Source organism: Phasianus colchicus, chromosome 19 (genome assembly GCF_987193195.1).
Source record: "Phasianus colchicus chromosome 19, bPhaCol1.hap1.1, whole genome shotgun sequence".
In the NCBI taxonomy this organism is placed as follows: domain Eukaryota; kingdom Metazoa; phylum Chordata; class Aves; order Galliformes; family Phasianidae; genus Phasianus; species Phasianus colchicus.
In genome coordinates, this window is record NC_143454.1 from 11,898,503 (window position 1) to 11,912,500 (window position 13,998).

A 13,998-nucleotide genomic window follows, 5' to 3' on the forward strand; every position below is an offset into this window, starting at 1 on the left:
CTCAGAAAAGTACCTCTACTTATGATGCAGTTAAGCTATTTCTAATCTTCAGGATATGCCAAGCCAGAGCACAGGGGACTCACAAGAGCATACATCATGTCAAAGATTTCTTTTGCAAGCTTTGCAGATGGACCTTAGCCCTGCCACCAGCACCACTCAGAGAACTGGATTCTTATGCAAACTGAATGCCCTGCCCCTCTATGAGCAAGGAAAGGATATGAAATAAAAACAGGCTGAGGAAAGAAAAAGGTTATTTTCTAATGGTCAGGCAAATAGTCTACTAAATAAGGCATATTCATACTACATTTTCTTTTTCTTTGCTTCAGTGCTCGCACAGTACACAGGCTGGAGTTACACCACATTTCAAAGCAGTATAGATGTAACTCATGAGATTTTTAAAAGCCCCGTAAGATTTAATTTTTCTGAGAAGAGAATACCAAACCCTGGAGCTCTGCTATTGGCAGTTATAAGATAACAGAGCTGCCCTCTCCTGATGAGCTCTTTAGGACACTCTGAGTCTCTGAGAATTCCACACTGCTCTGCCACAACCAGAGCCATTCAGCCTACGGCTGCTTCTGTTCGTGCAGCTGCTGCAGGTCAGTCCCATGCATTTTTCTGGAACTACCCAATAAGCACCTTTTAATTTGGTGAGCTGCTTTTTGGAACAGCTGCACCAATGCTGGAAGTTAAGAGGCAGCAGACATATTTGTGCATAAAGGAAAAGGGAGAAGCACATCTGTGCAGTCACTTTTGGGCCTGCTTAAAGAAGACCTGTAAATATTAAAATGGGAATTGAAAAACCTCTTGTTAAAATCAGCAAACAACTCTTTGTATTTCACTACAGTACTTCACAAAACAGCAAATAAAAATATTACTTAAAGGATGACTTGTCAGAAAAAAATCAATAGCAATCAAATTCACGGCAGTAGCATTGACTCTGGAGAAAGGCATGTAGAAAGAGAGATTCCCTCTTTCCGATAAAACATCCAGCATTCCTCAGTCAGGTGGAAGAAATTAAACCCTGCAGTTCCACAGACAGAGGAGCCATTGCCTGCGCAATCTGAAGGGGGACTTGCAATGTGACTGTCAAGATGCTCCAGCTCCTCCCTGCATCAGCTTCCACACTGCTGCGTCCAGTTCAGCAGGGCTAAATATGTTTACCTTGAATAAATTATTTGTAAATACTGTTGACAGGATATTTTCTTTTCCAGTGACACAGAGCAGTGGAAGTGCACTAGCATTTAGTGGAAGTGAATGAGCATTAGGGAAATACGTGTGGAATTTCTGCAAGCTTCTTTTCATTTGAATGTCTCTAAGAAACATTTTCACTTTCATTTCAAGAGATACAAGCATTAAATACTTTTCCACTAAAGATGTGGCCGATGTTATCAGCGATTTGGTGAAATAACTACGGCCATCTGAGCTTAAAAACAGAGTGCAATAGTTGCATGTTTTCCACACTGACCATAGACACAACGGCCCGCTGAGCTCTGCACACAGCCCAGCACCACAGGCTCACCGCCCATTGCTGCCTGCCCCGCTTTCCCCCGCCCCCCTCAGCAGCACGCCTCCAGAGGGCTGCAGAGACACGGTCTGCTCAGTCCCGCTACACTCAGATGAAGAAAAATAGGGAAGAGAAAGGATGTGGAGGTGGTGGTACGGTTCGCATCCATACTCACATTCGGACAAAGAGCGACTGTTTTGCTGCCAGGCCAGGAGAGGAGTACTTTTCAACCAACGCCAGAGTGCTGAAGCCAAACTTGTGAATGGGCTCGTTGGAATCCAAGGGTGGGAAATCTGTGTCAACCTCACCATCGTCCTCAGCAATATGGAGGCAGTAGGCACTGACGTTCTCGCTGAAACAAAGCATGAAATGGGTCTGTTTGGGAGGGAAGCTACACGACCAGTTCAATTCAGCAGATCAATGTCAGCTGATCTAATAAGCACACACACTTCATACAGAAGGAATATACTTAAAAGCCACTGACAGCACATAGGTACGTATGCCCCAAGGTATTTTGGTACTGCAGAGTAAGGCAGCAAGTCTCACTTCGTCAGTGATAGAACTGCAAGCAGGAGCAGCAGGGACTGAACTCCACTAAGGTCAGGAAGTGTTTCATGACTTCATAAAGCTGGAACTTCCCCACTTGTGGAAACTTGCTTATCTATATGGCTGTTAAACATCAGAATTAAAGACAAGCAGTGTCTCCCTATCTCACTCATTTCAAGCAACTGCAAAAAGAATCATTGAACATGCCCTGGAAAAGTAGGGGGCGCTCTCAAGATTGTTAGCAGTGCAGTAAACAAAAGCTAAGAAATAAACTGCAGGAAAAAGTAAAACCCTGTTCAACACATTAACAGTGACAGTAGAAAAGCTGGCATTTCCAGATATCTACAGCTCCCAGTAACTAAAAGCAGTTACAAATCTGTACAAACTAACAAGCAAGAGCCGAGTAACGCTGCCAGTTTTAAACAGAAACATCATGAGGAAAAAATAAAGGAAAATATAAACCTCTTTCCTTTCTACACACTAAATTCCACAGGAAAATAACAAAGTATGTACACAAAATACAGATTTCATTACTAGGAACATCTGATTAACACTGTCTCAAAAGTTAGTATTGAAACGTGAGTTGAAGGTAAGTATTCTCTTACAAACCTGCCGGCATTCAGGCATTTTGCACAGCATTAAAGTAGTGAATGTTCACGTGGCAATATGTTTCTAAACTCTGCAGTTTAAATCTGGAGTTTTAATTGCATGATTGATGCTTACATTAATTAATTGCAAAGTGTATGCTAATTGTTTAATTGGTCGCTTGATCTATATAGATCATTTTTTGAATTAAATGAGTTGATTTACAAAGTTTATTGATTGGATGTGACAATGAATTATTTCGCTGACTACCTGATTTGCAATTTTCTCAATTAATTCACAAACCTTTGGTTGCAACTGTGCTTTATTGAGAGTGCTCAGTCCAGGTGATCTATCAGCACTTTGTCACGACTCAGATATTTATTACATAAAACAGGTACCAATGATGCGTTACTATAACGTGTGCTGTACTTCTGCTTACAGAAAGGTAACCCAGCAATGTTTGTCACTTTGAATTTTGAAAGTCATGCAATACTATTAAAAAAACTTTCATGAGCCTCTGGACTGCTCCGAAGAATGAACGCTGCTGCAGAATTAATTTTTAACTTCAAGAGCACTTAAGTGACTTTTTGGAAACTGATGAAAGTTGGCACTGGTGACAGAATTCATACAGAGGTAGGACTCTGAAGTAAACAGAGGAAGCATACCCAGGTGGGAGATGGCGTGCTTCTCATTGCTGCAAGTCTTTTCAGGAACAAGAGAAGCGGAAGAGGTTGTGAGTAACAGATGCAGCTGATCCTGCCTATGTTGTGAGAAGCACCTGGTGTGATTTTCAGGTCCTTCTCTGTTTCTATTTGGATTTCTACAAACTCCACGTGCTCATTCCATCCAGTCCAACATAACTTTGAAGCTACCCACCGTCACAGACCCTGCAGTCTGAACAGCCCCCTGCTGCCTGCCTTCCCACAGCTGTGAGCTGGGCCTTACACTGCTGTTTTCCTGACCTGTTTGCTTGACAGAATTCTTCTCTGTGCAGCCTGGTGTGCACTTAAAGCGCTGTATAAATCAAGCTAACATTTTCATTTGGTATTTGACCCATTTGCATAATTCTCATTAAACCCAAAACATACAGCCATGCAGGCAGCAAACGATGCTCACTGTGGCCTCAAACTGATCCAAGTGCCAAAAAAGGTGGTGGTGAAACCAACTTATCTTCCACCAATTATACTGAAAATACATAATGTCTGTTACATCTCATAAATTTAGGGGGTTACAGATGCCTTCAAATACAGAGTGCATTCCTGAACATTAACACAGATTGAATCACAACTTTGAGATCTACTTATTCTGATGAGAATTCATCTAAAGTCAAATCAATCCTTGCTAAAAGACAGGGCAGTTGGAAATGCTCAACAAACAAACAAACCAAAGATGGAAAAACTGTTGAAGACGAGAAATAATTAACAACTACATAAGAAAAGCTTCTTGGAAACTTGAGGCTCTACCCCTGTCTCAGAGCATTTGTATCTAGATCCTCAATTACTGCTGCTAGACCATCTTGAGGAACTCATGACTGTTACTTATTTTATTTTACTATTTCCGTCCTGAGATTTGATTACATCAGACAGCCTCCTCGATGATGATCACTCTCTGACACATCATAACACTTTATCCTTCAAGGCAGACAGTGAAATCCATTTCCTCCCATTGCTGACTTTTGCTGGGGGCACTTACATTTCATGTAATACTACTCATTGACATTGTTCCACTTGAAGTATGTTGTGCTCCTGAAAAATACGTGTGTGTCCAAAGATTGATATTAGCAGTATCTTAGTAATTAAAAAATAAACTAATCATACACAGGGCACACTACTGAATTTATGATATAATGAACAGAAATTATTAACAGCAAATGAAATAGCACCATCTGCAAATAATTGTATATTTCTTCTCCATTAAAAAAAAAAAAGAGAGAGACCAAACCAAAGAGCTTAACCTCCAAAACATCCCATATGTCCATTCAGAATTGCTAAGAGAAGTCCTATATCAAAGCAACAACATCAATGAAACTGCTTTCAAGAGAGGTTGCTTTTCTGTCCTGCCCTATTTCTACTAACTGGAGATGAACTGAACCTCAGGATCCTAAAGAAGGGCAGTTCAGGAGACCTCTCAACACATTCCCTTTCCAATTACAACTGTGCTATAGCAGAAAAGAGAACCACTGAGTTCTCAAATAGTTTGAACTTCCTGAAAGAGCAGAACAGGATACCAAAGGAAAAACATTCATCAAACATTCCAGGAACAATGAAATGTGAAAACATGTCAGCTTATACCACTTATCAATCCAAATGGTCACTCTTCTTTGCACCTTGGACATTACCTACTAATAGCTTTTACCAGTAACTCTGTAATAAACTATTTTAAGGGGCTCTTTACACTCTATGACCCAGCAAAAATGAAGTATTTCCTTGTGTTTCACAGAACTGTTTTAAAAACAAAGTTACTGGGAGGAGCAGTACCTGCTTCATGCACTCCTTATCCAATGACCATGATGAACTAACAGAGACTGCTCAACAATCTTAGTTCTCCAGCACGACAAAGACAAACTGTTATTCACTCACAAAGAGTTTATTGCAACAAAGAGCAGGTAAGCAATGATTATCAAAGATTCTTTATGAATCTAGAGGAGTCCTCAGTGGGAGAAACAGAGGCAGAATGAGGGTACCTTCTCTCGAAATAAACAAAAGGAGGGATTTACAGAGGAGTTCTATGTTCCATTTGTCACTCTTGTGATCTTAGTCACTAAGAACAGTATAAAAAAATAGATGAGACATAGAACATGCCTCCATGATGCTAGAAGAGATAGGTTTTGTATTACTTTTATGCAGAACATTTTGAAATTATGATTCATTTATGGCACTATGGTTTCATACGCTTATCAATATACTGTACCCAGTGGTTTAACTGAAAGAGAAATGGATATAGATGTATGTGTATTTCTCAAAAGGAAATACAAATGTGTAGGTGGTTTCTCTACGATTTATCTACAAGAATATTTACATGAAAATTTATTTTGTTATGCAAAAACACTGCAGAGGAGAAAATTAGAGATCAAGAGGTAGTAAAGAAAGAACATTACTTCAGTTTTGGTTCCCGTCCCTCACTTGTATATTGCCAGCATATTAGTCCAATCAGGTCATGCACCTTGGCATTTGCTATCGTCACAACTGTCATGGGCTGCAGTTTGTCTTGGTTTGCATGCAGTGGGAGGTAGACATCAATTTTTTTGGTTGCCGTGGTACCAACATGGCCCTGTTGAGAAAATACATTTCATTAGAATGTATAAAGAAAAAGTATGACACAGCTAGTGCAAAACCTGGTACGGATAGAGTTCTCCTCACTAACAAGATCAGAATACCCCGCCACGACTTCAAACTGAAAGAAGTTTGAATACTTAGGTTCTAATTCATTTACTGCTGTGTAATGTATCTGCAGGAGCGATACCAAAGATTTGGCAAAGATTTCTATAGGATTTGCCGATTTCTATAAGAAGTCTGAACTTCACTGCAAGATTCCACGTTCTTACAGGAAATAAGAGAAAAAAGAAAGCCACCCACAGAAACTAACAGGCCTGCCTGCAGACACAAATGAATGAGATGTGAACCCGCGGCTCCGAGGCGCAAGCAGCCAAGCAGCAGCAGCTGGGAGCACTGCAGGCACAGTGCCTACAGGTGGGACGGCAGCACAGACCTGCTGCAAAGCTGCACCGTGAGCACGTGGCTAAGAACCAAACGATGCTTGGCCTCACTTTGCTCAGAGAACCGATCACACCTACAGTTGAAATCTTTTAAACAGACAAAAGATCGCACGTTCTGACACCCCTCTGGAAAAGCACCCCTGGTGTAAGCGTACGTCTCTACCTACGCACACATAGAGGCCTTCAGAGAAGAAAATATCATTAGAGTTATACACGAGGAGTATTAAGTAACAGAATAAAAGGATCCAAAACTGTAAATCTACGATGAGAGTATAAGACAGGGAGTTAAATGCCACGTGCTAATTTCAATATATTGTTAAAAACCATTTGATCCCTCAGCGTGATTGTAAATTAGAGAAATAATAGGAATTTAAAGATTAGAGTTATTCATACTAGCACAGCTAAAGTATTAATTAAATCCATTCAAATATAATTGTTGTTTTATTTTAATAAAGCATTTTTGTAGTGCGGCGACCTCCCCTTCCCACATTGTTCAGGTACAGAAGAAGTTGGGTTTACCCATTTAAAAGAAAAGGTTAGCTTTGCCCATCTTCTGTGGAAGTCGCCGAGCCGCTATGTCACACTGTAGGTTTGGATCAGCCCTGACAAGGACAAGGCAGGGAGGCCGGCAGATGTCCGTGTGTGGGTACGTGCGGGGGGCTCTTCTCAATGTACATACAAGAGGCATTTTCTTAAACTGATCAGATTAACTCCAGGTTGGGCAGAGTGGGTGCTGGTACCGCAGCACACATCCAACCCAAATGCTTTCCTCGCCGGGTACCTTACATCCTCCTTTGCCCAACACTGGGCTGCCTTTTTCTTCTTCTTTTTTTTTTTTTCTTTTTAAAAATGAACTTTCCTCAGTTCTTCCCCATCTCCAAATCTCCCCGGTCTCCCCAGCTTTTAAGCACCCGCTGCTCTCTACCACCAGCAGCCTGGCTCTGGCTCCCTCTCAGCGTGGCCGCCGAGGACTCACCATGGGCGATTCACACCAAGGGATTCCAATCGCTCTTTGAGCACAGGGAGCAACACCAACAGTGCCACAACTGACCAGTGGGCAAAAGCATTATTACTATCGTCAGGATGTTTAAAAAAAAAAAACAACAATGGTGAATATTTCTATAAATTAAAAGTGCAATTGCCGTGAGATTACAGAGGCCGAAGCCTGAGATTTAGAGGCTGATTAGACTTTCTATTAATAATGAGAACATTCGGTGTCACATTAGGTAAGAAAAATTAGCAAGGCCTATAAACACATGGGTCATGTCTTGGACTGATCAATCACTAAGTCAAAGGGCTGGAAGGAAACCTCTATTACAGATGGATGTGTTTTATTACAAATTGATTATATTTGTTCTGAAATAGCCTTAGAAGTCCAAAGCACCAGGTAACTATCCACAGGACTGAACGAATCCATACTTAGCCTGATCCTGCAAAATATTAATTGTGCAGAAAGTCCCACAGAGCTCAATTACCACCCGTGCCACGCTGCTCAGGTCTGGCTTGGCAGGCAGTGGGACTGAATGGGGGGGAGTGGGCTGTTGGACTTGGAGTTGAAGAATCAAAGACCTGGTCACAATGGATTTAACTTCTAACAATGTGTGGGGCTTATACTGCGCTTACAGTCACTTCTGGAGGAGGGGCCATTCAGAACCTGATTAAAGACGCTCCTAGAAGCATAATTATGTTTTTCTCCCAACTAAAAATGGTATTCCAATGTAAATGGCTGAGGAGACCTAGAAGATGAAGTGCGATTACCTATATTCAAAAAGGCAGCAGCAAACTTTATTAATAGATCCTGTATAAAATTCAATGGAAAATCTATTCAGGGCCAAGAGCCTTACTATTTGGAGTTTCCTTAATAGCTTCCAATAAATCTGGGAAGCATAAAGGGGCCGTTAAATTAACATTTTCCTGATCTGTCACCTGTGGCACCGTTAATTTGTCAAGAAATTCTTTTAGCTTGTCACTGGACACTGTATATTCTGACAAATGAAGTCTGGAATAAAATTGACAAAATATCTCGTTAATTTTCTAGGAAATCAGAAATCTGATTCCATTAAGCTTTTATTGTTAGCAACATTATATTCCACCAATCCTTTAAAGAAGCTAAGAGTAATTTAATACACACAAAACATATAAATCACAGAAAATTCTCTATTTTCATTAATAGATTCTCTAACGACTACGTAGCACTTTCATTCTGACCTTATGGCTGTTTTAGCTTGCAGTATCCATAACATCTTCAGCTCACCACAGGAACCATTTTTTACCATCAACCTCGTGGCACAGCAGTTCACGTGGACACCCAGCCTGAGACAAACGTGTGTGGATACCACTTCCCATTCCTGCTAACACAGTGTGCACACAAACGTTTCCCTTCGCTCCCTGCCTGCAGAGCTCTCCATGCGCTGCTCGCAACCCCAGAGCTCAGCACTGCCATCCTTGCTGCTGCTGGACATGAGCTGCACAGAGTTATGCCCATTATTTGCAATGCCTGAAAAGTATAATCTTTGGAATTCACAGATTTTTTCTTTTTTTTATAACATTAATTAGCAGATCAATGCATATTTTTGCACTTTGACAATTAAACATGAAAGCAGCAGCAGCTACAGTAAGCTTAGGAGAATTATAGTCATTAATAAATAAACTTCTGAAAGAAGATAATGGTAGTGGTATTTGTTGGGCTAATTAGAAGCAGCTAAGTGGCACCACAGCACATATGCAAGTTGCTGCTTCCAGACACGAGAGTGAAGAATATGATAGGTAACTCAAACCATGAATTTTAATAGGTTTTCCGCTTCTATTTGTAAGATGTAATGTTTAATTATATAAACAGTGGATACAGTTATAACAGGAAAACTGCATACAGAATGACCTTCGTTGGTTACCTACAGTTTTAGAAATATCTGACATCAAAAAATGTTCTGTAATCAAATATGCTTGAAGTATAAATAGAATACTGAAAAAAAGATACTTTAAACTACCAATTCCTCAAACACAGGAAGTCTTTCCAAGACTTAACTTCTGGTTACAGTCCCTGAGAAAACACACACCTCTCTCCCACACCAGGCGCCCTACAGCCGAACGGGTCGCTGTGAGCCCCGATGTCACTGCAGCCCATCAGGGAGATGCCCCTCACAAGGACAACTCATCCTCAACACGCTTCCGAAGCGCCTGCATGGCGGGCAGGTCATGAAAGCCATTGAGAAAAGCCTGACTGCCGTGCCCTTCTCGCTTCTGAGCTGTTTTGCTGCACATCACAGCAGAAAATTAAAACAAAGTCCATAAACATTTCCTACAGAAGAGTGATTAATTTTCAGCAATAATAATTTACTGCATCTTCCTGTACAATGGAGTTCTGTGACTAAATGTTATATCACTTTAAGATGAGATGTTCTAATGATATAATGCAAAGATTTTACTGAATCATTATTTAGTGGGAGTCATAAAAACCTCCAAAAATTAATCTTTCATGCACATCTAGCTTATCCAAAGTTAGCATTTAATTAGATGGCCTTGGCACAAATGAGCTTACTACTTTATTTGCTCAATCAGTATATGTCTCTTCAGTAATTATAATTAATTCCAGTCATTGACTCACCTCCCAGCAAACAGTGCTGAACATTACACAAAATGGAAACAAATGCTTATCCTCTTACAAACGTAAAATTTCTTTTTGCTTTTAAACCAAGAGGAACATTCGTGCTTTAGGTGACAGGATAGGAAGTTTGCTTTACAGTCCTACACATCCCTTGTTCGTATACATGTTTCAATAACAGAGGAAAAACACGAAGGGGAACAATGTTAACGTGAGTGAATATCTCTCAAATACAACTAAAGGTTCTAAGAGATCAAAGCACAGATGCTTATGGCAATAGGAAGGACTATATTTTTCAGAGATGACTAAAAAATGTAGATTTTCAGTAACTTCTTAAAAAAACAGAACTATTTTAATTATTTCTTCATCCAAAATAAGTGGGAATAGAAAGTTCATCTAAAAAACTGATGTATTATTATTATTTTTTAAACTTCAATGACCAAGTATCTCCAAAGCTGTCAGTAAGAATGTGGCCGAAACCCTTACGCTGCAGTGCAGGCTGACACCACCAGCACACGGCAGCAAACCAGGATGACGGATGCACGCAGCAGCCCCAATATCCGAGAGCCGCACTACGTGGGAATGAAAGGGAGTGCAACTAGTAGATTTTGGTGCGGTCAGTTAAGCAGCATCTAACATAATATGATGATTATTTAAAATAGAGCCTGTTCATTTCATTCGCAGAGTATCAGAACTGGAGAACACACTCAGCTGCAGGCTGGAACAATCCCAGGCTCAACACTGCGCCTGTACGAAAATACAGGGCGCTTCTAGTCCTGTTACTCTGCTACGCAGCATACTGTGTGCAACTATGGGAAAATCAGAGTTCCATTTATTTCACCGGGTGGTTAACCATTATGGGTAATTTTCTTTACTATAGTAATCACACGATTACCTCTCTTTTTCTTAAGTCATTATGGAGAATGCCACGACTGAGGCCACCAGCACAGCACAGCACACCCTGCACTGCTGTGACAGTGCCTGCAGCTTGGAAGCGGCCCTTCCAGGTCAGCCCTCCCTGAGGTGCAGTTCTCTCTCCTTCAAGCCCGCACTGCAGCCTTCGCAGACAACAATGTAAAATTCCATTAACGTGTTAAATACTTAATTTATCTTATTTGTGCTGCCACTATTCATAAAAATTTAACCCGGTAATTTCCTGTTATACAAAGCATAACAAAGTATGAATATTTAACTACGAGGTAAATAACACTTTTTTATTCTAAATTGTTGACTTCACTTAGCATGTCTGCTTTGTAGAGCATCGCACTATTTTTCAATTAAAGGTCCAGATGTTTCAAAGGCTCCAGTAGGCAGCAGCAGTTATGAGAAACGCTTTATCTGCATTGCAACGATCGCTACAACATCAGCTCCAGGCTGCGTTCACATACTCATGTTTTATTCCAGCCCCCCTCCTAACGTACCAGTTAATTATACAACACACAGCTGAGAAACATAACCTCCAGAGCTGGACAGTTTCCTTCCATGCTTCTACCTGAACCATTTTTTATACCCAGCTCAAAACTATGACTTACATATAAAATCATTTAATCAAATTTTCAAAATTACTGCCCGCTCCTTCTTGGCATTCACTCCCACAATTAATAAATCTATGTGAGTCTTGAGCAAGGAATAATACATATAATTCTTGTAACAGCATATTTCAATCATGTTAACATGTATTCATTTACATGATTCACCTTAAATTAAAGTCATTTTATTCAAATTGCTATGGATAAAAGTTCTTGTTATTATGTGGGTTTTTTTTTTGTTTTTTGTTTTTTTTTTTTTCCCTGACAAATTCTGTTTGAAACAGAAGGAAGAAATCTATAGTCCCCTTTACAGCCCAGGCTTCAATTACTTTCACTGAGGTATCATTTTCAGGACAAATGGATCCAGTCCATCTTTAATCCTGCCACACTCAAGCGGCATTTTGCCAGGAAGGAAAGCAGCTCCTATGCAGCAGGGCAGCACAACCCCTGCAGCACCACTGAAGTCAAACAGGGCGCTTGGAGCTGCCTTTCTCCTGAGCACTGAGCCAGCCAGGGCTCGGTACGCACCGACCAGCCAGCTCCAACGCTTCTGCTGAAGAATGGAAACACGTTTTCAGATTTATCAAAATACAATTGCTACGGCTGCAACAGAAATGCATTCATTACCAGGAACTCCTTGGTTTCTGTGCACTGAAGAAAAGGAATGGCCTACTTTAGGAGAATTATTTACATTTTACTTGGCGATACGCTTTACAGTTTAATACAGAGAAACAGAGATATTCTTTGTAATAACGAAATGCAACAAAAACTTTTAATTAAAATCACACCATAAACATTATTTGTATGTTAAAGAATACGCCACGAGATTTTAATGAAGAGACGCTATTCAAAAGATAAATGTTTCTACAAATATTCAATGCTTAAACAGATCAGGCTCTAATCCTATGCTTCTGCTGCACAAAGCAGACAGCTTAAGTTCCTTGAGGACATTTGCCAACCTTAGGTGGAACATTTTTAATACATCACCGTGTCACTTTTTAATGTGCCACAATCTATTAACCACATGGCAAACTAACAGGGATTTTTAAAATATGGGTTTTATAGCTTTGTGCTGGTGATTAATTAAATAAATAGCCAGCGTTTCACAAATCATCCCTCTAATTAGTCTAAAGCAGACACTTTGCATTCACCGGCATTATTGCCATCTGAAGCTCACAGAAGGCCAGTAGCGTCTCGCCGCCGAGCCCGGGCACTCCTGAGCACGCCGGCACCGCGCCGCCGGGCTGGCAGCGCACCGCAGCCCGAGGCAGAGGTACGACCGTCACAGGTGCTGCAGTCAGCTGGAACTTGACTCCAGCTGCTTGGAAAAGATGTTCTGTTTAATTATTCTCCCTCATCCTGAAGGAAGCGATCAAGGTAACAAAGAAAACAGAGCCGTGTCTGAAATTTGACCTAAAGTTGCAAAGTTGCACGTTGCAGAAAAGGAACAAATATTTAGGGCAGATGCTAGAAAAAAATGGCGAGCTAAAAGATAACAGTTTCTGTCAAAACATTTCAAAGTTGAGGCTGCAACTAATTACATCCAGTCCATTCCAAGAAATCAAGCCAGGCTTCACATTAAAATGACTCAATTATTCTTAGAAAGAAAGAGAAAATCATCTGTAAAACAGCCGGAAATCTCCTTGCTTTTGCTGTGTCTAGATAGAACATTTCTCCCTGCGCTCAAATTAAACCCTTCATAGCTGATGTGCTCAAGCTTTACTACAGGCTCTTATCCAACTATTACTAACTAGGATTTTCTATTCTGGAAGGTTTTCCTATGGTTGTATGTAGAGCAGCATTTAATGACATTGCCACAACAGCTTTCTACCCCTCAATTTAAAATCCACTGCCGACACTGAAGATGACAAAGCAGTGGGGCTACTCAGGAGGATGAGATCTCATTTCCTCCATGAATTTCTCCTCAGCATCAGCACTGTGTGCACAGCAGACCTGATGGGTGCACACAGCCCTGGGGCTGGCAGCTGTGCCCCAAGGCCGAACAGCGGATGCAGGGCTGTGGCACAGTGCCCCCACCACGGGTCACCTCCTGCTCACTACAAGGGCAAGACGTCACAGGTTAAGCAGCACAGCCTTCAGAAGATGGCCTACAATAAACAGTCCTAGGGCTGGACTGCACCACAAAGAATTACATCGAATGTGACTTGGTTACACAACTCTTGAGTGAGGTGGTACGTCCATTTAATCAAGCCAAATCTAAGCAATCGTGTTTCCAGCAATGCAGCCAAAGCATTTGCACTTCAAAGTTGATTAACAAAAGAGCAAACGCTTTAGTGCTCTGTCAAATAACACCATTTGCTCTCCTCGTGCAAAAAGCAGTTCCTGCACCCTTTGGTCGGGGCCCTCCAGCACTCCCAGAAGCAGGGAACATGGCAGCCCCACAGCCCGTGTGCCTGCTGCTGCTCCCAACCTCCATGTGCTTTCCTTACACTTTTCCCCAGATATGGAACAGATTTTTACTTCCTGCTCACAACAATTTTTTCTCAGCACTCACAAA

General features: G+C 41.1%; 1 protein-coding gene across 3 annotated transcripts in view; it reads right to left on the bottom strand.

The window, feature by feature from the left end:
- MAPKAP1 (MAPK associated protein 1) overlaps positions 1-13,998 on the bottom strand; it is an 83,120-nt gene that overhangs the window by 43,016 nt on the left and 26,106 nt on the right. For all 3 annotated transcript variants that reach the window (XM_031602002.2, XM_031602000.2, XM_090121160.1), the window contains 2 exons: positions 5,733-5,905; positions 1,680-1,856 (listed from right to left, as the gene is read on the bottom strand). In XM_031602002.2, the coding sequence (XP_031457862.1) occupies positions 1,680-1,856; positions 5,733-5,905 (350 nt within the window). The remainder of the gene's footprint in view (positions 1-1,679; positions 1,857-5,732; positions 5,906-13,998) is intronic.